This window comes from Eutrigla gurnardus (assembly GCF_963514095.1).
Source record: "Eutrigla gurnardus genome assembly, chromosome: 3".
Lineage (NCBI taxonomy): Eukaryota > Metazoa > Chordata > Actinopteri > Perciformes > Triglidae > Eutrigla > Eutrigla gurnardus.
In genome coordinates, this window is record NC_139917.1 from 22,584,052 (window position 1) to 22,610,113 (window position 26,062).

At 45.8% G+C, this 26,062-nt stretch overlaps 1 protein-coding gene across 5 annotated transcripts in view; it reads right to left on the reverse strand.

Annotated features, from left to right (window-relative positions):
• Positions 1–26,062, reverse strand: part of bnc2 (basonuclin zinc finger protein 2) — a 149,677-nt gene that overhangs the window by 77,365 nt on the left and 46,250 nt on the right. Inside the window, exons 1-3 of one of the 5 annotated variants that reach the window (XM_084006675.1) lie at positions 13,757–14,015; positions 12,349–12,708; positions 8,788–8,850 (exon numbers count right to left, since the gene is read on the reverse strand). The exons of 1 other annotated variant lie outside the window; for it this stretch is intronic. In XM_084006675.1, coding sequence (XP_083862801.1) covers positions 8,788–8,850; positions 12,349–12,708; positions 13,757–13,759 — 426 coding nt within the window. In that variant the 5' untranslated portion in view covers positions 13,760–14,015. Of the gene's footprint in view, positions 1–8,787; positions 8,851–12,348; positions 12,709–13,756; positions 14,019–26,062 lie in introns of those variants that run through there. 3 more of the 5 variants (XM_084006679.1, XM_084006676.1, XM_084006677.1) reach the window with 3 other exon arrangements.

The window sequence follows — 26,062 nt, forward strand, 5'->3', positions numbered from 1 at the left end:
TCTCTTTTTGAAAAGACCCATATGTAAGTCAGTCGTAACCGGCAGGAGCTGTAATTGTCCAGGTTTCCACCACCATCTCTGGGCAATATTGGTGATATTTCCATAAAACAAATATTATGCAGCAGGAAAGAATACTTTTCTGCCGTTGACTCGATGTATAATGGTTGTCAAAACATGCAAACAACATAGTGTATTTCCCGAGTGAACATGGCTGCGTGTGTGTGAGTGTGTGAGTGCGCGTACGTGTTTGTCAGGTTGTGTTTGTGCGGGTGGCTCATGCTCTCTTTGTCAGTAGCAGCAGGCACTAATAACACACAGGGGGAAATGATCAATACTCACCCTCTCTATTCAATTTCACAACATCACTACTATCACCGGACACACACACACACACACACGGACTCGGGCACACATGTTGACGCACCGACGTGAATGTAAAACAAAGAGACTTTGACTAACAGATGTAGCCAGAGGGGCTGGCTAAAGCAGGAGAATTGGCTTTTGGTGTGAATGCGAGCGATGCATTAATATTTATTTTGTTAGAAATACTCCCTTCTATCCTCGGAGAGAGGTAGTGAACATGAGATACGCCAGGCTAAAGGAGGGGTGGGGTGGAGGAGGGGGAGGGGGTGGTGATAGGAAAGACAAGCAGGCAATTCCACCTTTAAAGAGTGCAACAGTCATCACGAGAGGAGAAAGGGAATCTGCCCATTAAGACTAAGTGGATGTCTATTATATCATGGAGGTAAGGAGGTGGGCATTTACCATCAGTCCAACTCGCAAACAACCTTGTCTGCCCCTGGACCGTGCCAACGGCTGGGAGTGCACTGCAGAGCCACCGCGTTGACATCATTTAAAGTTTCTCATAAACTTAATACAGCTTCTTTTTTTTTTTTTTTCAATAATAATAAACTCTCAAGTCACTTTTTACTCATTCTGTATTTAAAACTATTTAGCCCTGCGAGTGTCTGCCACGGACATCACCTCTGTGAAAATGAAGGCAATTAAAAGACTATCAAAGTCACCGCCCAGTCCTATGAGATCAAACAAACCCTGTGCCCTCTTTCCACTTCTCTCCCTGCCTGTCCCCTTTACTCCCCCCCTCTCCCCCCCCTTCTTCCCCAGTGTAAAACCCCCCATTCTTATCACTGCGGTACAGTTAATCCTCCCTCTCTCCTCCTCCTACCATCGCGGCATCCCTCAGGGGGGGGACGCGGGAGGCTAAAAGGAGGGAGCACATTTGCCACTTGCCTGCGACACATAATACAGAGCAGGCAATCAACTTTGGCTTGACATGTATTTGCTCATCTCTGGGACACACACACACACACCCCCCCCCCACACACCCCTCACCGCTGCTGGGAAATTGAAGGGTGAGGTTGGGGGTTGGGGGGGGGGGGGGGGGGGGGAGCCTAAATTAACACTTGACATTCAATACGGTCAGGTCCTTAATTGGCCGGGGCCTTCCTGAGAAGGCAATTTTCTATTCCCCAAACTGCCCCCGCACTGCGCCATGTGCCAGTGTCATCTACGTATGTAAGTCTGCGTGTGTGTGTGTGTGTGTGTGTGTGTGTGTGTGTGTGTGTGAGGAAGTGAGAAATTGCATCTGTGTGTAAGTATGTGCCGGAGAAAAAAAACTGAGACAATGAGTGTATGCATATATCTGTGTGTGTGTGTGTGTGTTGGAGCCCGGGCCCTGTCCTGAGAGAGGCCCTCTGGTCCCTTCCCTCTCTCTAATGAGGCTGGATGAATTAGCGCTACGTGACATGATTTGAACAGCGGTGCCCCCCCCCTCCCTCCTCGTCCTCCCTCCTCTTTGTCCTCATCTCCTGCTCTTTTTTTCTTAAAGCAGTGACAGGCATCTGGTGGCCGAAAAAATGCCAGGAGCAACCCTGCGGCTCTGGCCTTTGTGCGTGCTGCTGCTGCTGCTTTATACGGGCGCACACACACACACACACACACACACACACACACACCTAGACGTTTGCACACACAATGAAACACTTTCGCCTTCCTCTCGTTCCTTTTCCGCTCACGCAGACTCACTTGCACTTCCCCGCGGATCCAGTTACAGTTGATGTTATTACAGCTTTCAACCTGAGAGGTATTAGGCTTCCTTTAACAGATCTGACAGCATTTACAACACAGGCAAGTCGACGCCTCTAATCGTCTCTGTGACTTCAGCCTATTACCAATTGATCTCAAAGAGAGCCTTCCTCCTTACCTCCTGACTGATGCACAAGCTGCCGCTTCTTTTCCCCCCCTTCTTTGTCATAATGCGCTATCTTCCTTTGTTGCTACATCCTGTAAACTGGGCTCCTCCTTAAGTGCTCTCATTTCGCCTTTTTTAAATGCAATAAATCTCGTGGCCATTTGCTTAAGATATTTGTATCATTTATGTTATTGAATTATATCTGGTCGCACCACTGATTGGGCTCAAAGGGATCACCTTTGCCCTCAAGAGGCCACAATTAAGATGCTACATTTATCAGCTTTACGGCCGTGCAGAAAAATAGCAGTAAATCCGGGTGATAATTGCCTCGTTGCCATCCTTTACAAATCTAAACTGATCAACAAGCCTGCAGAATAATGGCCTGGATAAAAGAAACAAAAGCTCCAGATTTTTTTTTTTTTGTATTTTGAGGAAACATATCAAATGGATTAAATGCCATGAAATATTAAATGCCAGTCAGAGTCACACACATCATGCAGCGGACGGTGCTCCAACAAAGCACTTATCGCTGAGTGCGTTTCCCGACAAAGGGAGAAGCAGCTCAGACCATTTGCAGGGAAAACATCAACATAGAGGAAGCAAGCATATACATGTTGTGTGTGTGTGTGTGTGTGTGTGTGTGTGTGTGTGTGTGTGTCTGTGAGCATAGGTGTGTGTGTGTCAACAACACAAAATGCATATTTTAAAACAGAGCTTTTTTTTGTTTCTTTACAAGAATTCTCACTTTGTCCCCGTTCTGAAAGACTGAAGCCCGTCGATTCAATCGCACAATGAAATGTCACAAGAGGTGAGCGGGCCAACAATGCGTGGTGCCAAAGGTCACGCATGGTAGCCTCCAACCCCTGGCCGGTTGCCCGGGGATACGGGGTCAGACCAATTGATGTGTATCACAGTAGGCTAATTGGATCATTTGTGACTTAACTGACATTATAGATTGTTAGAAAGTGAAGCACAACGCTGCTGACATGCGGAGTGGACAGGTATCCTTCAGTGACAGCACGACACAATGCCTCTCCGATCCCAGCCCACACACACACACACACACACACACACTGAGGTGTTTCATTACACTGCGTATATCTATATATACACACACACACACACTCACAAAAACAAAAAAGCCACCCAGAGTCTCAGTTTGCCAGAAAAACACAAGCTGTGGGATGCCAAGGCAGCTGCATTTAACAGTGGCCATTAAATGTTATTAATCCAACAGCGCAAACATCTTTACAAAGTCAGCAGAGAGCACAAGCAAACGCTTACACATGTTGCTTTAACACTTTGCTCACAACAAAAAAAAAAAAAGTAGCTAATGAGTTTAGACTCGAGTTTTTTTCAGAGGGTTAAAATGACAACATGGGTAGGAAGCAATTTACACGTAAAGACGTATAAAGAAAAGACATAATGGGAGTGTATGAAAGCAGGTATACGAGCCTGTTGGACTGAATATCGTGTGTGTGTGTGTGTGTGTGTGTGTACGTTGGCTACAAGCCTACCACAGCCTGTACCACTAGCCTCCCTTCTCCAGAGCCTCCCTAAAATCCTCCCTGGGCCTCTAGCAATCAAATCTCCATGGTAAGCTGGAGACAGAACAGAACAGAGTGCAGAGATAGACGGAGAATAAAACATAGGAACAAAAAACACTGGGAGAAAGAAATGAGACAGAAAAATAGGGGGGTGGGAGGAAAGCCTCTCTCTCGCTCGCTCGCCCTCACACACACACACAAGCCACAGAGTTCAACGTATGCATTAAGAGATGTAACATATTTATTTCCGCCCGCGTGCACACGTACGTTCTCCGCACCTCACATGTGAACTGCCGACACGTAAAATCACTGTTACTTGCTAAAAAAACCATTTTGCTTTTGCACAACAACTTTAGTAATTTGCCAGCACATCGAAAAATGTCCAGTCCAAACAAACCCATTCGACGGTACGCGTCGGAGTAGCAGGGGGGGAAAGAGGCCGAGTCAACCGTGAGCCCGGAACAAAATTACCATAATTATCCATAACCATAAATGAGCCTGATGATGATGATGATGGTTTTAACAATAATAATAGCAATTCAACCCTGAGTGCTTTTTCAAATAACAGTGACAGCATTAGCCACACCGCCAGCAGAGAAATGAAAGGCTCGGTGCCTTGAGAGCTCTTCTTCGCTGCCACTGCTGATGGGGCAAATTGGCAGGCGGCGCGAGCAGACAGGGGTCCTTAAGACGGATGTAAAAATAGTAGGCTGACGATTTTGCCCGTTGCGTTGGCGCCGCTCCAAGGAAAACAAAATAACAGGAGTTTGAGGAATAACAGGAAAAGGGAGAAGCCGTGGTGAAAGTATGCCCAAGTTCCTGTCACTTAGCACAGGTCACACCTCGTGTCACCTTCCTCTGGATTCAGGACGGGAAACCCTCTCACAACAATGTCTCTGCCATATGGTGGCGTCTTAAAATACTACAGCAATTTATATGTGTTTCCTCCGACGACTCGCTCCTTCTCTTTTCACTCAAGTCAACATGGGCGATCATCCTCTCCGCCGGTGGCGATCTCGGGGTCACCAAAGCCAACGTGCGCCCCTCCCAGCTCTCAACACCCCCGTGACCCCTGGTACTGCCACTTCACACTCACACACACACACACACAATTATATTTCAACCCTTTCATAACTGCCTGGACCTTGGTGACAGCTGCTGCATTCCTGTCGTGTGTGTGTGTGTGTGTGTGTGTGTTTTGTCGGCCTGGCCCTGTGCTAATGTCCCCCTCATTACCCAGTGGCGGGGTGGTGACATCCTGAGCGACTGGCCCCTTCAAACACACACTTCCTTTTCACACCGGTGACTTCTCCCCACTGCAGGAAACTAGCCAAAGACAAATAACCAGCAGCCTTCTGTCTGACAGAGGAAATGTAAAAACATTAAAGAGGGGAAAATATATAGATAAGATGCTCAGTGGGAAAATGAAAAAATAGTAGCGGGAAAAAAATGTATTTTTTTCTTCTTTTTTTTGTTGCTCAGACTAAAATAAATCCAATGAATCTGCAAAAAAAATACACTTTTCCATACAATTGGTATATATTTCTTTGTAATTTTAAATATAATGCTCTCAGTGCAGTGAAAGTACCCCATATATACTGAACTCAGCACTATATTAACAACCAAAAACCCGCGCATGAATCTCCTTTATGTTACACGTTGATATTTCTATTCACATTATTGATTATTGTGTAGAAAACAACTCACATAACGACAGTAAATAAAGAACAACAACATTGTATTTCTTTTACTTCTACATGCACATGCCCACGCAGGACTAACAGAAGTCCCTGGAAAGACTCAGCTGTAGTAAAATCCACCACTCGGCCCTCCGATACGAGCAGAGCAGATGGCTTCGCATCACTATCGTTCTCCTGAGCTCTCACACACACACACACACACAAAACGCACAGCACGCCGCCCTGCCAGACATATGATAAAGAAAGCCTTTTGGCTTTCTACGATAGTGTCTCTACATTCTATATCCTCCCCCATTATTCAGGCATCAACCACAGTGGTGAGGCGTCCGTCTCCTTAGAAAGAAAGAAGAAAAAAAAACAGGAAACAGCTGACATAGAACCCGTGAGTGATGCTCACATGATGCTTATTGATCGCTGGGTGCCCCGGGTCTCGCACACAGAGTCAGGGTCGGTGCTTACCCATAACGCTGGTCCTGCAGGGCATTGCTGCACGGCTACTGAGGTTACTGCATGACCCGGGACACACATGATCATGGCCATGAGCGAGGAAGATTTTGAAAAAAAAAACAATTTCAAGATCAATGCATATACTATAAAGAAAAAAAACTAAAAATTGAATTTTATTTTTAAAAAAGCTAAGAGATGGCGAGGCACAGAAAGGAGAACGGAGGTATCCGCAGGAGGCGTCGTATTGACGGATTCCCTCGATAAAACCAAAGGAAAAAACTGATGGAATTAAAATCATGGGTATTGATTTTTATCCACATAAACATATACTGTCGACGTGAAAAAAAATGTTTACGAAATGGCATAACAGGGGGAAATAATTATATTAATGTACGATCGGATTTCAACAAAAATGAAAGCACACGCTTGGTGATGCAAGCAAAAAAAAACATTTTTTTTTTTTTATAAAAAAAAAAAAAAAAAAGCCAGATGTAACAAGTTAAAAGTAAAAATGTTGCGAACGTCATATCTCCCTGGTTGGTGCCTGGGTAAATATAGTGGGGACCACAGCATGAATGGGACCTTGTACATCCTTCTACTCCATCAAACTAGATGGCTTCTTAATAGTACACACACACACACACACACACACACACACACACACACACGCACACACACACACACACACACACACACACACACACACACACACACACACACAGTAAACATACAAGTAACCTCAGCCACCTTCCCACTCAATCTCCCTCTCCCTTTGCTGTGCTCTCTCTTGCAGATATAATACTGCCTTCAGGAAACACTCACATCACTCATCATCATTGTTGCATATGTACAAAGACACAGAGAGAGATGCCCGCTGACTGGATGCCACAGCGGCCTCTTTCTTTTTCCTTATCTGGGCCCACAAAAATAAAAGCCAGTATCGCAATAATTGCATTAATCAGTAGGAGAGCCAACAGCAGCTTCCCAGTGAGGGACAGGTGCTGGGTAGGTGAAGGAGTAGCTTTAAACTTTCTCCAATCAGGCTGATTGAGAGGGCACACCCCTCTCATAGAGGAAAACGCTGTGCTCCTTCGGCCGCATTATCAGAGGTAATCCTAGTGCCCGACATACAGCTTTGTTTCACAGGTTCAATGTCAAGAGCCCTTTCTAAACAAAAACAGATTTCCTACGTGGAGGACTGGTGATGGCGAGTTTTAGGTAGGAAATAGTGGAGTAGAAAAAGATGGGAGGTGAGGTGTGGGGAATAAGAAGGAAGCAGGAAAAGCGAGTGAGAGGAGAAGGAGAAGAAGAAGAGGCAGCGAGAAACAGAGACGTAGTAGAAGAAAAAGGAAAAGAAAAAGTAGTAATGGGGGAAGTGGTGCGTGTCTTTTCTGCAAATCTCCTCTTTCACCTCTGCTCTCCTCCAGCTCTCCAGCCAAGGCCAGCCAAGAGACACTTCACCTCGCACCCACACACACATGGAACCAGAGCCAACACACAGAAACACACACACACACACTTAGAGGGAGAGGACACACACACGCGCACACACACACGTACACTCTCTCTCTCCTGCATGCACACACAACTGGCATATGAGTATTTAGCCACCCACTCAGAAAAATAAATGGCAAAAGCACAGACACAAACGCCGAACGCACACACACACACACACACACACACACACACACACACACACTTCAGCGTCAGAGCACACACATGCACACTTGACACCAGATACATGCACGTATAGGCATCCATATGCTCTGTGTGCAACGACCCATCAAAGACAGACATGGAAATAATAACAGTGGAGTGTAACGCGACACACACACACACACACACACACACACACACACACACACACACACACACACTCGTTCACCGACTGGATCATTCTACACATATGCATCAAATCACTGCCTCCCAGTCCCATGCAAAGGCAAGAAGCAATGCATATGCACCACATATGCAACGTGCAACACCCGGGTACCCTACTGCGTAAAACAACTGGTGCACACGCACCCACACACACACACACACACACTCCACCACTGTAAGCGTATCAGTGTGTTAATAGGCAGATTAGCGCGTTCTGTGATCTGCACTGAAGAGGATAATATCAACCTCATTTCTTCAGTCAGACAAAACAAAGCAGAACATGTTATTCCACTAATACATCTGTCATCGTGTCCTGAGAGCCTGCATGCAGAGGTTTAACACACACTCACACACACACACACAGGGTTGTATAGGCTGCACTGCATTAACGCCATAATAAAATTGATTGTAAAATTGATCCAAACAAAAACATTTTTAACATGAAACGCGCCATGAAAAACAACAGAAAATGTTGCAGAAAGATGGAAGAAATGAAGGCAGACTAGAAATTCAGAGTATATTTAAGGTGGATATTTATCTTCCTGAAATAACCCTTACAGCTAACATGATCGCCACAATTTGATTATCTAATCTTTAAAAAATAGGCATTTGAAATACATGACAGCAGTTTTTATTTTTATTATGGTGGGGGGAGAATTTAGTTGCTGATAAAAAAATAGATTTAAATATTGATTTTATTCCAATCCTTTTGAGTTTTTTTAGTTGAAGTTTATTATAGTGGATCTTACATTTTAAGGTGCATGATGTAAGGGAAAGAACAATAACGCAGTATTTTTTAGGAAGTGGCCTAATCCATGTGAGAATTAAAGAATCCAAAAACATTTTTTTTTTAAATCTGATTTTTTTTTAAATTCTTATTATTTTGTATGTTATAATATTAATATTACGATGTAAAATGCCGTATTTATTCATGCTTCTTATTCCCACGTTGTGTGGATATAAGAGCCTCCGGGTGAGATGGAGAAGACAGAAGCAGTACCTCGTCCAGGTCTCGGCCCATAGTCGACCTGTCGCACTTCAAAGGAAGCCGCGCTACAGCACCCTTGTAAAAAGAAAAGGAAAAGGCTGTTTTAGAGAGACTTCGAGATGGAAGACATACCCTGCTTTCCTTCTTCTCCCCCTCTCCCTCCCTCTCTCCCTCTCTCCCTCTCTGCTGTGAGCTTGGGTGGCAGCACCAGATCCTCAGGTGGAGGTTAAGGCACCGTTTTTTTTTTTTTTTTTGCGAGCTCCTTCTAATCCTCGACTCGTTCCCACGTCGCTCCCGACTCGGAGTGGAGACGGAAAATAATACATTTAAAAAGAGACGCGGCCTCCGGCTGCTGCATTGTGGGGGAATTATCCCTGATGAACCAATTAGGCTCGTGGTATCACTTAACTGCGGGGTTTTTAACGCGCAAAGGGGTCGATATTCATAGCCACGCATGTACAGCAGCGGGTCAATTAGGGCTCCAAATATTAGCACTCCTCGGGAAAAATAATTCAACTCCTAAATAATGTTCGTATTTTTGCTCCTCTCCATAAAATAACAATTACGAAAGTTCCCTCTTGTAATGTTTTATAAAAAAAATAAAAAATGTGCGCCAATTTCTGAACACTGGGAAGCTGAGAAAATGGGCAGTATTTATCGAATCCATTTCATTGATTTAATTTAAATTGCATGCTGTTCGTGTTGTTTCCTGTTGACACTCGCGTGGATTATGAAGGTTGTACATCTTCTGCTGTGTGGCTGAGAGAAGAAGAAGAAAAGATTAAAAGCCTATTAAGGCCTGTTATGAAAGGTGTAAATTATTGGCTCGCAGTCCTGTCTCATAGTCGCCACTGTTGTTAATTTCGTTAGTTTAGAGCAACACGTAATAATAAAAAGCGATTGCATGCAGATAGGTTATCAATATGCAATCTTAACGCCCCAAACTTAATAAAACATAAGAAAAATGATTTAATTCACCTTTATTATTCATCTGTTTCTCCAATTTGTAACAGGATCCCCTCTGGCCAAATATTCTGGAGGGAAATGTTTCATTGTCTTGAAAACATCCGTGTGAATATGGAAATAGACTAATTTATTCAATTTGAAATAACTCACAATTACAGCCGAAATATCAAATACAGGAAAAATGCCTTCATTGCAGGAATCAATCAAAAGGGAAAGCAAGCAATTCTGAGATGACGTTCGATCTCGTATTGACATCTATTTTGGGAAGTAATTTTGTTTACGCTGAAGGAGACAGGTGCTGATTTTTTTTTTTTGGGGGGGGGGGGTTGATTGTGTTATAAAATACCTCGAAGACAAGGGAATAATAATAATACAAATATCTGCTTTACTTTCATCGATCGCTGATGTTTATGCACCGAGGTGATCAGACACCTGCCGTAAACCACGACCTTATTGACGTCACTTCAATCGTGACAAGACCACACGTGCATTCCTGTTAGTGCTATTTTCTCTTGCCTCGTGTGCGCGTGTGTGCTTGTGGGCGCGCGCGCGCGCGCGTGTGTGTGTGTGTGTGTGTGTGTGTGTGTGTGTTTTAAGGAATGTGGAAAGCATCGCCGGATATTTGGGTGGCTCGCTGGTGCCGCGTCTGTCCTGAACGCACCGCGCGATCTCCATCGATCACACAGGAAATATCATTTGGCCTAACCGCGGCAAAACACCGCATCCCTCGTGTCACCTAGTTGATCTTTAAGGGAGAGAGCTTCTTCTCTTCTTTTTCTTTTTAAACACAAGCCCCTGACGCATCCCACTCCTCGGAACACCCCAGGGTGCGCCAGCCTCGGCAAACACAAAGTCATTATCGGTTAGATTCCAAGAAGGCGAGTCTGTCAAGGAACGGGCTTCCTTCGGAGGATTTATGTCATGCCTACTAAACATGGGAAGATGTCTTCTAAATGGTGCGAGGAAGGATAAATAACAGCGAGTCCCTCGGCTGATTATATTGAAACAACGGTGCGCATTTGTAAAAAGGATTGGGGATGCAAACGTGGGCTCCCAGCAGATGCTGAGCGCAGGGGCCCCCCATCCACCTGCTTCACACCGGGAGAGGAGGAGAGACGAGGAGCTCCCTGTATCTTCTCATAAGTTTGCACGATCGTTTCTGTGCGGAGATTGAAGAAAAATCTGTGTTTTCAAGGAAAAAACGGAGGGATGCAATTGATTTAAATCAAGCTCGTGTTTGACATCAGGCTGCAGAAAAGGGGGTTTAATTTCATAAACAAATGCAGAATATTATCTGGGAAACGATGCTTTCAGAAATGTGATATTCTTTAACTCACACGGGGGATGTTTGAGTTTCACCTTCATGATTACACTCCTCTGGGATCACATTAAAAAAAAGGGATCCCTAAACTCGGGGCTGTAAATAGCGTCAAGGTGACAGGATAAGTTTCTGGTCGTTTACAACACGGAGCCGCGGCTGTTGCGCAAGAGCCGCTGTGATCTGAGCGCGTAACAGCGCGCGCATGGTACGGAGAGCCTGCAGGTCCCGCTATGATTAAGTGCGACCTAACAACCATCTATCTCCGCTGTCTCCCCCCCCACACACAGACACACACACGTGCGCGCGCGAACGGACGCACGAAACACACTCGCACAAAAAAACTCCTCTTCCCTTCTCTCCTTATCTGACGCTTATCCCACAAAAAATCCCCCCCCCCCAAAAAATAACTCTCTCCTTCTAACTTGGCTGCTTGAAAAGAAGTTGTTTAAAAAATAAAAGCTTCCAGGGAGAAATTCCGCGTAACAGCCACGATAACAAGCGAGAAATGTGGGACTCTCCGTTATCATCGCGACTTTTTCCCGGAGCCTGTTTTCCATTCACGACTCCTCTGCTGTTCTGTAGCCGCGCGAGGGGCTTCCTGCCTCGGCCACATGAAGTCAATTAGCCGGTCCCAGAGGGGAGCCCCTTCCCGAGTCTTTATCGGCACTGAGGTTACCAAAACACTGCCATTGCTTGCTTTTTAAACTCCACACCGATCACACACCAATTACGTGCGACTTAAGCATGTATGTGAGGAATCCGGACAAGGGATAATCCATCCGACGGCGAAATAAATGAAATAGGCCTGCTGTGCACATTTTTGCATTTGTTTTCACAAATACACAAAATATGCTATTTTTTAAAGTTATTTTAAGGACCTTAAAAAAAAGCCTCTTCCATTGCATGAGTAAAATGAAAAGCAACACACTCTAGGATGCATGAATGAAAACACTGCCAGGCATGGTGTGTTTGAAACAACAACATAACATTTATACACACAACGTCAAATCTGATGTAGTCCCAAAGTTGCCCAAAATAAATGCGTAATATTAAATATCCAAAACATTACGCACGAACCCCCCTCCCCCCCAGATCACACACACATAGTGACACGCTTCCACACACGCTCCTCCACTCAGACCAAGAAGCAGTAAGAACCAGACAGCGCATGGTCGCACACACACCGAGAGAAGGGACGTAAAAGTTGTGCTCCTCGGCCGGTAGCGTGGAGCGAGTGAGCGAGGGGGAGATGTAGAGGACGGCGGGCTGAGGTTGACCTCACGTACCTGCTGGGACATTCTGTAGAGGAGGTTGCTGTCAGTGCCCTGCTGCTGCCATGTCCCCATGAAGCCCGGCTGCTCAGCACTAGGCGGTCTGGTGCTGAACTGCATGGAGCTTTCGCCTGCTCCCTCAGCGCTGCTGCTAACGATGCTAATGCCACCCAGACCACTTCTGCCGCCGCCGCCGCCGCCGCTGCTGCTGCTACTGTGGCTACTGGAGGGGATGCTCGTGCAAACGCCAGCGGTGCCGGTGGGTCCGTTAGCCTTAGCTGGCGGTGGCCTGGGCGGCTCCGGGTCTGTGCTGGGCTCTTGTGGGACCGTGTCGTCGCACTCACTGCCTCTCACATCCAACTCTGCCTCCTTGGACTTAGACAGAGAGAGGGAGAGAGGGGGGGGGGGGGGTGAAGGAGGAGAGAAGGGGAGAGAGAGAGGAAAAAAAAAGTCAGTGAAGGTGGGTTCTTTTGGGGTCGTATTGCCTCTTTTTTTCTCGTCTTCTGCCGGTCCTGCTGCTCGAGGAGGATAACAGTGAGAGGGGAGTTGAGGGAGTAGGTGTGTGTGTGTGTGTGTGTGTGTGTGTGTGTGTGTGTGTGTGTGTGTGTGTGTGTGTGTGTTCTTGGCCGCTGTGGTGGCGGAGGAGTGTGTGTGTGTGTGTGTGTGTGTGTGTGTGTGTGAGTAAATTCTCAAGAAGTAAGAGGGAGAGAAGATGGCTCGCAGTGAATTTCCTCGGGGGCCTCGTGTTGGACAGGACGGGATCGGAGCACGGAGGAGAGGGAGGATGAGGTGAAGGATGGAGGTGTGTGTGTGTGTGTGTGTGTGTGGGGGGGGGGGGGGGTGATGAGAAGGTGAGCAAGACTGGAGTAAAAGGGAAATGAGGGGGGGGGGGGGGGGGGGGGGTGCATGATGTTGACCGTGGCCTCCGTTTTTGCTTTAATCCATCTGTCAGTCACTTTGTACTTGGACATGGACGCACTTCCACGCAAACACACACACACACACACACACACACACACACACACACACACACACACACTCACTGAAACACTTTTACCTGCATGCATGCGCACACTCACACATGCAGAGCTCCGATATTAAAGACACGTATTTTTTTTTTAAAGTAAGGAGAAAAAGTTGAACAGCTGCACAAGCAACACTGAACACATGCATAACAAGGACAAAACCAAATCTCTGCAATCCATAAAAAAAGTGAGTCTTCAATATAAAATGTATACGGCAGTCTTAAACAAAAACATCAGAAAAAAAACACAACTATATTTAAAAACATAAATAAACTATTTCAAGCAAAATCGGTGTTAAAAAAAGTAAACAAACAAATCTGTTAAATACCCCCAAAGTCCCCTGAAAGGCGCGTAAAGCTGAAGCGGTTGAGTCCAGAAAATGCACGAATGTCTCTTACCATCAATTCTGTGTCTGTCCCAGCAAAGTGAAGATGAGGTGTGGGAGTGAGCCACCAGCTATCCAGCTCTCCCTGCCTCCCGCTCCTCTCTCTCTTTCTCTCTCTCTCTCTCGCTCTCTCACTCTCTCTCTCTCTCTGAGATTGTGTCCCTCTCTCGACGTCCGTGCCGCCTGTCCTCTCTCTCTCTCTCTCTCTCTCTCTCTCTCTGACTCCTCTGTACTCCGCTGCAGCCGCTGAGGAACTGAACTGAGCGCCTATGTATGTGCGCGCGAGAAGAGAGCGAGAGCATGTGAGGGCGAGCGAGCGAGCGAGCGAGTGAGTGAGTGAGTGCGCGCGAGTGTGTGTGTGTGCGCGCGCGAGTATGTGTCTTTCGGACCGATGCAGGCTCAACTGAGTCAACTGTGCCGCTCCACTCTGAGATGCTCAATGACATCGCGCTGCACGGTCTCTAACACACACACACGCTCGGAGCTCCACGCGCGCGCACACGCACGCACGCCCCTCCTCTGCTGGGGGGGAGGAAGGTGGGGGCGAGCGCCATCGTAGAGCAAGAAGGGGGAGCGTTTGTCCCCTCGGCTTATTACCATTTGCGCTGCGAGCGGCCGGCACGTCTCAGAGCAACTTACTTCCCCCGTGGGATCATCCCGACACACACACGCGCGCACACACACACACACTCACACACTCACACACGCACACACTCACGCGCGCGCGCAAAGAGCATTTTACCTTGGAAAACTTAAATAAAAGCAACCCCGTTTCAGATCGTTATCAAGTATTTGTTTCTTTGTTTTACATTTTTGAAAATTCACTATTGTATTCTCCAGAAGGTGATTTTAATTGCTGCTGAAAATGACTGTGTGTAGGGTGGCAAAAAGATAAATAAATAAAAAAAATACAACAACATAAAATACACAAACGATAAACAAATATAAACAAGGAAATATCAATAGACTTGTTATAAATCTGGTGCCTTTGTTTGATTTTCTCCGACTCTAATGAAAGACTAATGGAACGCAGGCAACCTGCCACCAGCATGCATGCGAACACGGACACACACACACACACACACACACACACACACACACACACACACACACACTCACAGGAAGCCCCCCACCCCCCACCCCCCCACAGAGGCTCTCAGATTTTAATTAAGAAAAAAATGAGGAAGAGGTTCCATTTTAGCCAAATTGGTCCCCACAGCAGCAAAGGTAAGGGAATAAAATGAGGGATGGAGGAGTAAAGGGAGGCAGACATGGAGAAAAAGACACACAGGAGGATAAAACTAAAAGAAAAAAAAGAAAAGGAGGAAGGAAATCTACGCTTCCTTTGACACAGCATAGGACACATCTCAAACAATGAAGACATCCCCCCCCCACACACACACACACACCTCCTTCCTCCTCCTCTTCCCTTTAAATCTCTGCTCCACCCTCGTCTTTTCACCCCACCATCATTAGAGAAATGACAGACCAGGTGCTTCGGTCCACGGCGAGAGGGAGATGTCACTGTGATCTCTCCGCCGCCGAGGAACAAAAGAGAGAGCGACAGAGGGAGAACTTCTCTCCCCGGCTACATTAAATGGCTTCTGGTATATTAAGTCACTTCAGATTTGGTGGTAAATTGCTGCAGACAGGTGCTTGGTTCGCTGTTAAAAGCCTTTTGTGCGATGCACTAATGGCAGCATGCTGTTAACCTTTGCTGGGATTATCACACCGGTACCGTTATGTTCCAGGGAAGTTCTGAGAGAAAAGTATACAGTGTGCGACGTCCCACTTTGGGGAAAAAAAATGTGCAATTGTGTCTTTGTCTCAAGCTCAATTTTCATCTTCCTTCTCTGCCTTCATCTTCTTCTTCCTCTGCTTTTGGCCCGTTCCTCATCAGACGCCACAACGCAGACTTGTCATAAAAGGCATAACGTGTCACCTCCTGTCCGTGCGCCGCACTCTCGGCTCTTAACAACTTATTGAAAAGGTAATGCATGAGACTTGGGCTAATTATATTAAGTGGCAATTTAGCGGCAGAGGCTCCTTTTTTTTCTTTTTCTTTTTTTTGCTTCCTAGCTCGTGCTTCTCTTCCGTCTCCCGCTTCCTCCCTCTCGTCTGTAAATGTGCAAGTCTGTGGGTTTTTTTCTTTCTTTTCTTCGAGTGGCACTCAGTGTTTCAAGTCAAGCTGGTGGCTCAGCTTCTGACCTGGCTGGTTAATGGCTGTTATTTGTGGGAGGGAGGAGTGGACTCTGCCAATACTGCTCAGTCTCCCTCTTTTTCTTTCCCTTCCCTCTGCTGACGGTAATGGCCGTGATGACGGAGGAAACGAGAAGGAGACACATAAGTAAAAAAAAACAGAGAAATTTAAGAGGGAATTGAGAGGAAGGAGGAAATAGAGAGATGAAACATGCCGGGAAGCAGGAAGAGAGGTAAAAAAAAGAGATGCAGGAGATTCACAGGCTCCTTTATTAAAACTATTATTGTGCAGGACTTGAGAATTCCCCCCGGGGCAGGGGTCCATGTCGAAGCCCATATAATTAACTAGAGGCTCAGCTACGGATCAATTACCAGACAAGCAAGTGATAGCCGAATCAATGGAAGATCATCAGGCTCGTTATCAGTGTTGCAACTCATTAGAGGAAAAGTGAGGTAGAGAAAGAGGGAAAAAGGGGGCCGGGGAGAGAGACGGAAGGGGAGGTCAGGGTTGGTGGCGGTGGCTGTGGGTTGGATGCTGATGTGCTGTAGGTCTCACAACGGGGTGACAGACTGAAGCTCGTTCTGTAGCAACAGTCACTGAGGCTTGTGTGGATCAATATAAGTGCGTGCATGAGGTTAAAGCTCTGCCACGGCATCCTTATTCCCCCAGCGACTCACGCTCAGTCTGGGGGCGCAATCCCACAATCCCAGCAGTCACACGGGGGTTTGTCAAGACTGAAGAGTTACAGAAGCCAAGCCTCAATTTACGCATTCAGAATTGTGGGAATATGTTAGGTCGATGTATAAGTTACCCCCGTCCGTGAAACGCTAATGGGGGTGTCATTAGTCCACGCCTTTAAAGAGAATATAAATGCTAAAAAGAGAGAGCTATTCCAACTTTAAGTCCGTTTATTGGATTTGATTTTGTTTAAACACACAACACGTTCATCCAAATATTCACAAGACAAAAAAAAATAAAATATATATTTACTTTTAGGGGGCCAAAAAACTGTCATAATGTCTGAAAAGGACCTATAGTTAATTGGATCACCACACGTTTTTAAAAAAAATATTTAAATGCTTTTTAAAATGTTTGTTGTTAAAAGATTTTCAGAAATGACCAACAATCTTTTCTTTGTGAAAGAATATCAGTAAGAATTCATGGTTAACATTATGAGTCATATTCTAAGATGTCCTTTGGCAGTCGTCTGTTATATCAGTTCATTAATTGTGATACATATTGAGTTACTTCTTCTTTTCTTTGTATTCTCCTGTTCTAACTTTAATTTCTAAGTATTTTATACTGTTTTTATACGGCAAACGGACAGCAAATTTGGTTTAAAATCTAACTGTATGATAAAATGTGTGCTAATAATCCTTTAAACACTGATTCTTAACTTTATACATAAAACCTTTTACGGTGGCGTTTCATAATGTTATATAATATTTTTTTGCTATCACGTGTTTCCTTGAATTCTGCCAGTCTGCATGAGATTTTTGAAATAGTGGGATTTTGTTTGGGGACGTACCGAGCACACAGCTGGAGAAACGAGATTCGGAAGCGAGTTGTATGAGAGTTTGTAAACAGATTTTTGATATAGTTTTGCCGTTGTTGAACCTCCATTTCCTTAAATTCATCATGAATTGACTTCGTTGTCGGCGTCTCCGTTCATCATGGAGGCAGGCGACAAAAACGTTTTCTTCATGAATTCAAGGCAGCAAGTATGCACGTTGTAAGAAGAAGTACAGATGAATATTAAAAAAGATTCTTCACTTCTTGACTCTAAGCTACAAGTGTATTTCACAAGGCACCGCCATCACTTATTAAATCCACTTCACCTCTCCGTGCCGCCTGTTTGTTCAACAAAGACGTACATAATTCGTCAAATAGACCTTTAAACCCGCTCCAAAGTGTTGAGAGGTAAAGAACCTCTGGTCAGTTAGAGCAAATAATAGTGAGTACGAAACAGATGTCATCAAAAAGTCATCATTAAGATACTCGTCTGTTTTTGTGTTTTCTCCGTTCTTCCTCCTTTTAGAGGGGGTTGGGGGTTAATCTTTCATGGCATGAAATCACAACTGAACTCAAATTGGCCTTTTACGCACTAAACCAAGGGCAAATGGAGGACAGACGCAGAGAGCAGACAGAGAGCGAAGTGGAACAACATAATATGTGCAGTGATGGTGATTATGTGCTGCAGAAACAAATGATTAAGGCCCGGAAGAAAAAAAAAGGCTTGATGAGTGTCTCTTTGCCTTCTCGAAAAGAGAGAGAGAGAGAGAGAAAAGAAACGGACGGAGAGAGAGAACACTGGTTCACTTTGGGTTGCCTGAGCCGTAGAAACTTCCAGAGTTCACAGCTTGCATGTGACAAGGAATGGCGTGTCGATCAGATGGCACAGGGATAGAACTGTCACTGTTCTGCTACCACTGAAGGGCCACAAGACATCATATGACACCAACGGGGAACAGCCCTCCACTTGTGATAACGGCGGAGAGAGAGAAAGAGAGAGAGACACAGTCAAGGGCACCGAAAGGTCTGAGAGAGACGATAGAGAGCCACATGATTGTCTATGTCACAGATCGCTGCAATCTGGCCTCCGCTCATAATTGCACCTTTGTGGGGGGAGAGAAAAAAAAAACAAACGGGAGAAAAGAAGACACCGGAGGAGTGTTTTCTATGAGCTTTATGAGTTATTAACTGTATTTGTTGTCATGAAGGTTAAATGGCTGGGAGCGCAATCTGCAAAAACGCCTATTCAGAAATCTGTGACCCAAGGGCTCCGCCGCTGGTTTCGTGAAGTGAAGACGCCGCTCGTCAGGTCAGGAGACAAAACTACAGTTTTATCAGCACACACACACACACACTCTATATAGACACACACACACACATCCAGTACACATCTGGACCTCTGACCCTGCAGGTCTGAGCTGAAGCGATCATTGTTCTTCTCACCAAATTACAGCATGTCCTACAGCAACCTGTCGGCCTCCCTTAACTTACCTTCTCTGCACTTCACATTCACCCCACCACACACACACACACACACACACACACACACACACACACACACACACACACACACACACACACACACACACACACACATCTTAGTAGGTTATAACAATAAGACAACGGGCTCTCTGTAACTCCAAAATAAACTGCATGTGCATCTTCTACACAGACCAACGTGGCTGCACTTTATTATTTCATCAGTACTCTACAGTACAAAGTACACAAAAACACCACCAAAGATATTTTGGACTTTTTTGATTTCCTGAGCGAATTTTCTTTTTTGCATATCGTCAGCCCATCCATCATAGACTCCCGAAATTGACCTTGACTCACCAAAAACCTTCGGGGACCTCTCCGCTATCAAACACTACCCTGATGTTCCCTGACAAAGTGTAACTTAAACCCTAAATACACTGACAATACAAGCTCTTTAGTGCGTCTCTGAATTGCTCGAGTTCTGTAACTGGACTTTCTAGATCCCACCAGAGAGATTAAGTTCCATCGCTTGTCTATCGGCTGGGCTGGCGGATGCGTATATATGCTGGAGCGCGCTGAGCACATCCCTCTGCTTCCTCCGCCTCTCATTCCCTCCTCCAACTCCACACTCTTCCACACTCACACTTGGATAATTCTCTTCTAATCATCTCTATCTCTTCTCCTCCTCCACCCTCATTTACTTCCCTCGTGTCTCCCTCCCCTTCTCCTCTCTCCCTTCTCACCTCATCAGACAGGCCTCCACCTCACCCCCTCCATTGCCTCCATCCCCTCTCTGCTGTCCTCTCTCACTGACCCGTGCTCCCCCCCAGTCACAGGGCGTTGTGTCTCTACCTGCCAGGCTCCCTGACAGCCCCACGTCCCCCCTCACCCCCTGAGAGGAGACCGCCTGCCCATCCGGAACGCCGCTGTGGCAACCCTGCCAGCGCCCCTATTGTACAGCCCCACCACCTCCTCCACCACCACCAACCCCCTCTCCACCCAACCCAGCACTGAGAGTTTGACAAAGTCCTTCTCTCCTCTTTGCTAACTTCCCATCTCTCATTATTCTGTTTTTACTCCTCGTCTCTCGCGGCCCTCAGATTTTTTTTTCCCCCACTTCTGACCTCACTAATAGATCTTTACCTCTTATAGCTTTCTGCTCCCTTTGACACTCGCTGAAACACTGTCTCCTCTCACTGAGGCCCAGATAAACGAGGGTGGAAGGTCAGTGGCTGTTATGGTGATCTTCATGACCTTCAGCTTGAGGACTGGTTGTTGTGGTGGGACAAAATACTGACAGGAAGTAGAGCACCAGGACATTTTTAACATCGTGGCCCCAAAAGCAGACAATTTGTTTTTGTGGAAAATTACATTTGATAGTGTCGGGGTTGTTAAACTACAATATTCCTAACATAAGGTTGTTTTTTTTTAATGGATGCCGGTGTCGCTGGCTAATGCTGTATTATGTGTTGTGTGAAGTCCTTAATGTGTCTTTTAGAGTTTAAATTACAAAATTGGTTTTACTAGTTACGTTGTGGTGGCTAGCGTAATTGCGGCTTGGGTTTTGTTCAGAGGCTGAATTTTTTTTTTTTTTTTAGAGAGAGAATGAAGCACCACAGTTATGTGTTGCTCAAAGGGTCGCAGGGAGGCGGTCTGGGTCATTGGCGGGCGTTCAAAGAGCAGGACTTCACATCCAGAAAAAAAAAGGTCCAGCTGTGATTTGGTTTAGGCAACAAAAAGACTTTGGTTAAGGTTAGGAAAGATGTGGTTTTGGTTCAAAGTTAAGTCGCCGCATACCCTGAATTATCTTCCCTTCACCTCAATCAAGAGCTACCAGTGTCTGAATATCACATATAATATATAAAAGAAGCTATTCATAGTCGCTACAAGCGGACATTGTATTGCAAGACCGGGTATTTTCATGGAAAACCGATGAAACACATCGTCAGTGACACATTCATCAATATTTTTGTCATTAATATCTTTTTCTTCTAAGCTAATATAAATGTAAACCAGCCGGCATTATGTTTCCTTCAAAACATATTTGCTGCATTGCTGTAATTCCTATGAGACGGGGTTGTGTTGAGTTGCATAACTCGTTGAGTTGCCACGTAGGAAATAAATTCCTGACAAATAAAAACTGGACCAAATCAGCTGTCAGGCGGCCAAGAATTACTGGTGTCACAGAATGTGACGCTGAGCCTAAACAGACGGCCAGAGACAATCATTCGGACTTCTTCTAAGAGGAGTGAGTATGCGACTGTTAAATAAGCGACAATTATTCATGCTTCACTTTTATGAGAGAAAACGTCTTTAAGGATGAGATACTTAATAGTATCTTGGGGGAAACTTTCTATTAGTGAATCTTTCCCAACAGGATGAGCCTTTTTCCCCGAACCAGATGTTGGATAAGGGGGAGTTGTTTCATGGTCAGGGTCATCTCGTATTTAGTCCAATAGGGGATGTGAAATTACTAATTTATCAGTCTGATACTCATGTCTGGGTATGACTTTGTCCAAATGTTGGAGAGAGAGGTCGTCAGCAACCAGCTGTGCATCTGCTAAGTGGTGAGGTAGTCCAGTAAATGGGAATCACACATTAGCCTTTGTGAGTAACGTGGAAGTCCACGACTGCTTTTGATATAAAAATGAAAAAGAAATTCAATGACCTCACAAAACTTGAGAGGCGTGTGTACCATCTGAATCCTGGGAGGGAGGTGGGAACCAAAAAAAAAAAAACATGTGGGTTGCATTAGCCAGGGGAGTCTTTTATTTATGGCACACACATGACAAGGAGCAGAACCGCTAACAACACGACAAACACGAAAACACACAAACACTTGTGTCTCCCCAGCCAAACAAACCTCCCAAATAAATGTCTCACAAATCATCCTGTGGTCGTAAAACTGCTTCGCAAACAAGCAACAATGTTTTTTGGTTTAGGACTTGTGAGGGAAGAGAATATTTATCGTGAAATAATGTTTCGGTTCTCACTCCCGGCACATCTTCTTTTTTTTTTCTAACTGTGTGTATGAAGAGGAGAGATGTAGGAAGCTTCAAAAGTGATATCTTTATATTTTTAAACTTCTGCATGCAACAAACCCCCAAAAAAGTCATTTTAGTCTCGTTCCCAGTGAGCCCATGAAGAGGTTGTGAGTGCGATTCCCAGCGCGTTGCCCCTCCCCTCCTCCAAACCCTCTTGTAATTGAATACCATCCAAAAGCCCCGGCAAAAATCAGCTTAGTATATGCAGAAAGCAAGAAAAAAAATATGAAGAAACGATTATTATTCCACCATCAGGTTTCAATTACAAGGAGGGGGGAGGGCGGGGCGGGGTGTGGGGGGGGGTTAAGTGAACATCAAGTCATATTAAAGTATATAGGAGGCCACTGGCATTGAGAGACTTTGTTGAAAGCTCTCGCGTATTAACACACATTCTTACACGTGGCCAAGTTACATTATTTGATTATTACAAGCGTAGCCACAGGTTTGGCATGCCGGCTTCGAGTTCCTGCTCTCGCCATAGAACCACTTCCACGGAGAACAAGAACCCATTAGTCTGAAAACAGTGATGAGAGAGAGAAAAAAAGGAAAGAAGAAATGTCTACATCTGGCATGCACAGAGGCCAGAAACCCAGCTGTGTGTGTGTGTGTGTGTGTGTGTGTGTGTGTGTGTGTGTGTGTGTGTGTGTGTGTGTGTGTGTGTGTGTGTGTGTGAGGCATGGGCGTTTATTCCATTCCGGGTGTCTGCGTGGCAATGCTTTAATAAATAAGACAGATTCATGACAGAACGGACGTGAGGTTCTGCGTAATGAACCTGCTGTGTAAAATATTTTGGATTTAAAAAAAGTAGTCGGCGTCCATTATCTTCCAGTCACTCATAAATCGCCCCGTGCCCCTTCTACTTCATGTCTGTTTTCCGAGCGTTTGTGTTCACGCCGCTGTCGGCCTCTCTTCCTCGCGCAGTCAATCGTTCCCACTTTGTCCTTACACACCACCACGCCGGATTCTGTCACCTGTCTCTGCTGGTTCTATCACTCCCTGAGAGGCGGCGGGGAATGGGCGCCGCGTTCCCAGAGGCGAGACATAAAGGCCTGCGAATGGATGGACGGATGGCGAGGAGGGGGGAGAGGGGGGACGAAACCAACGACTAAATTATTAAGTGACACTTTCGCTTCGCTTTGAGACACACAAGACACACTCGGAAAAAAAAAAGAAGAAAAAAAAAGCGGAGCGGGCAAACGCATTAGAACAGTTAGCCCCCTGAATGCACCCGACAACTCGGCTACGCGCTAATTCGCGTCAAAGTCATCAAACCGGGGCCCGGGGCTCTTAAAATTTTTACGCTACCGCTTGAAGGGACGTCGCGGAGCCTGGGAGGCTTTTCTGAGAGTGAGTGGCCCTGTCATCGCAGCCATCAACGCCGATAAATAAGTAAACACGCGAGCCGAGTGGCTAAGCGGCGTTGCCACAGAGTTGACAGCACCTATCCACTGTGAGCATCAGCAGACGAGGTATGTGCACCTGTGTGTGTGTGTGTGTGTGTGTGTGTGTCCTTTCCCAACCTCTGACGAGCTCCAGGGGGGGCCTTGCTCTTGCCACCATCTCCCCAGCAAGAATGTGCCAAAGTGGGGCTTCATTCACTTAAATTCCACCTGGCCTTGATTTCCTGGAGACAAGGCTGGAGCACACTGGGACAGCTCCCATCTAATTTGGTACATAAGGAGACAGGACGATGGGACATTTGGACACGATGAATCCAGGCTCCGTGTTCAGGCGTAACGGGGAGAGGAGCACGCTTCGGTCTTGGTTTGTGGGGTTACAGCAGAGTTACACAGCTGAGGTTCTCTCAGCTGTAGTTCCTTCCATACTCACACAGGAGTTGGGATGTTAAGCCTAAGGTCATTGCAAAATGACCATGAAAAAAATAAATGTAATGGTGACCGCAGCCCAGTCAAATGTCGCCATTGTACGTTTAACATGCGAATCACGGATACGGTGAATGTGAGTTGTAGTGTGTCAAAGCCAGTGTGTGTGTGTAACAAGCAAGGAAGCACACAGGGAGGGAGTGAGGGGTGATGGATGGGTCAGACAAACACAGGACTTTCATCCAGGAGACTGCAGTCCGTGTCCCATGTGAAACCAAAAGTAGACATTAACTTTACATTGTTATCTAAAACCCTGGATAAATAAAACCAAAACTCTCTACATCCCAATATACTTTTTAATTTATCATATATTTGTATTTTATTTTGTAATTTGAGGGAACCTATCCTTTAAGGAGTGAAGTGATTTGACTCCTTTCCAGCAACACTAGCTCTAAAACAATGAGGTAGACATCAGCAGTACACAAACTTGATGCAAATTCATATTTTTCTTTCTAGCAACCATAATTCTTTCCGTCATGTGGCCAAATTGTGGCTTTCGCGTTCTGGCGTCCTCAAACGCGACCGCCGGCAGACGATCTGACCCAAACGTCTAAATGCAATGACACAGTGATACTTAACTGTGAAGAGTGTTTGTGGGCCCATAAATGCAATCTCTGTGTGTGTGTGTGTGTGTGTGTGTGTGTGTGTGTGTGTGTGTGTGTGTGTGTGTGTGTGTGTGTGTGTGTGTGTGTGTCTGTCTGTGGGCACGCTCATTGTAAAGCCCGCTAATTGCAGTTGAGACTCCTTTAATTAACACAAAGAGCGGTCTCCGGGGGACGTATGGGCACCGCGAGTGTGTCACGAGTTTATATCCAGCCAACCTGTGGGACACAACAGCCTAATCAGAGCCTTTTAAGTCCTGCCATGCTCACACTGGAGGATTAGCTGAAGACACACTTTAGTCGCGGGAAACGAGACAACCGAGGATCGTGTTGGTCTGGCTGACAAAACAAGCAAGCCGTTAAGAAAAAAGAAAAGAAATATAAAACTAACACTTTGAATTAAGTGCACAATGCTGCTGCTGACAATACGAAGTGCTTTATTTAAAGGCAGTAATGCTTTATTTAGCTCGGGAGGCTCAACTGTAAACAAAATGGTTGCCCCGCTGTTTGCCGTTTGCAGATTGATGGTTTGTGTACGGCAACCGGGGTTGCCAGAAGAGACGCGATGCCGGATATGCCTCAATCTTCCTTTTGTCCACCCACCTCCGTCTTCATTTGCCCACTTGTTTCTCCCTCTCTCTTTAAAAAATAACTCCCTCTCTTTTTTGTTATTCCTGCCAATTTGGACAGGAGCCCCGGTCAAAGACAGATTACACCGAGTCGCATATCAAACCTAATCAATCTTCAACCCCTGGAAGGCATCACTCTCCCAATGAATAATTACAGCAATCCAGTTATGAGCTGCCGGTGCCAAAATGTTGCCACCGCCATCTTTTAGGTTGCTGGACCACCCCCGCCTCCCCCACTGATTAACCAATGAACTCTGAGGGGGAAGTTTTTGCGTCCCAAGGACAGAAAAGTGCGGAGGAAAGTCGAGGGGAAAATCCGGTCACGACAAAGTACGGAACCGCCGCTTCCTCCGAGAACCAATAAAGTCCGTCGAACTACATTAAGTGCAAGTGGCACCTGGGGTATGCAGAGGCTGGAGAACGAGCGTGATCACGAGTGCGTTTTCATCCAGGATTTAGTCTGGCAGGGTTTGCTGTAGTCAAACTAAGGCCAAACTCAATTTGGCTTCCATACGTCTTTGTTACAATAGAGGAAATGTGCTACGCCACCCACCGCTACTAACGCACACACACACACACACACACACACACACACACACACACACACACACACATCGAACGAGATAAAGATGATTAAAAGGAGGGGAAGGGATGTGGTGTGAAGAGGGAGAAAAAGATTAAAAGAAAGGTAGAGAGAGAAGGGGGGGGATGAATGATGAATGAGCGAATCATCCTGTTGGTGAGGCCGCTGCTAACAGTGGGGAGAAGATGCTCCAATCGTAAACTGTCAGTCACTCATCCTGCCAGTAAAATGTGATGTATGAGCGCGTGTGCGCATCGGACAAGATGAGGTTTTTCATCAAGAGGGTGGAAAATATCGAGGGAAAATTGACAAGAAACTGCTTTTTTTTTTCTTTCTTTCACTCGAAGGAGGGGAGGCCACCGCGTCGTGCAGGAGAGGAAGCGGTGG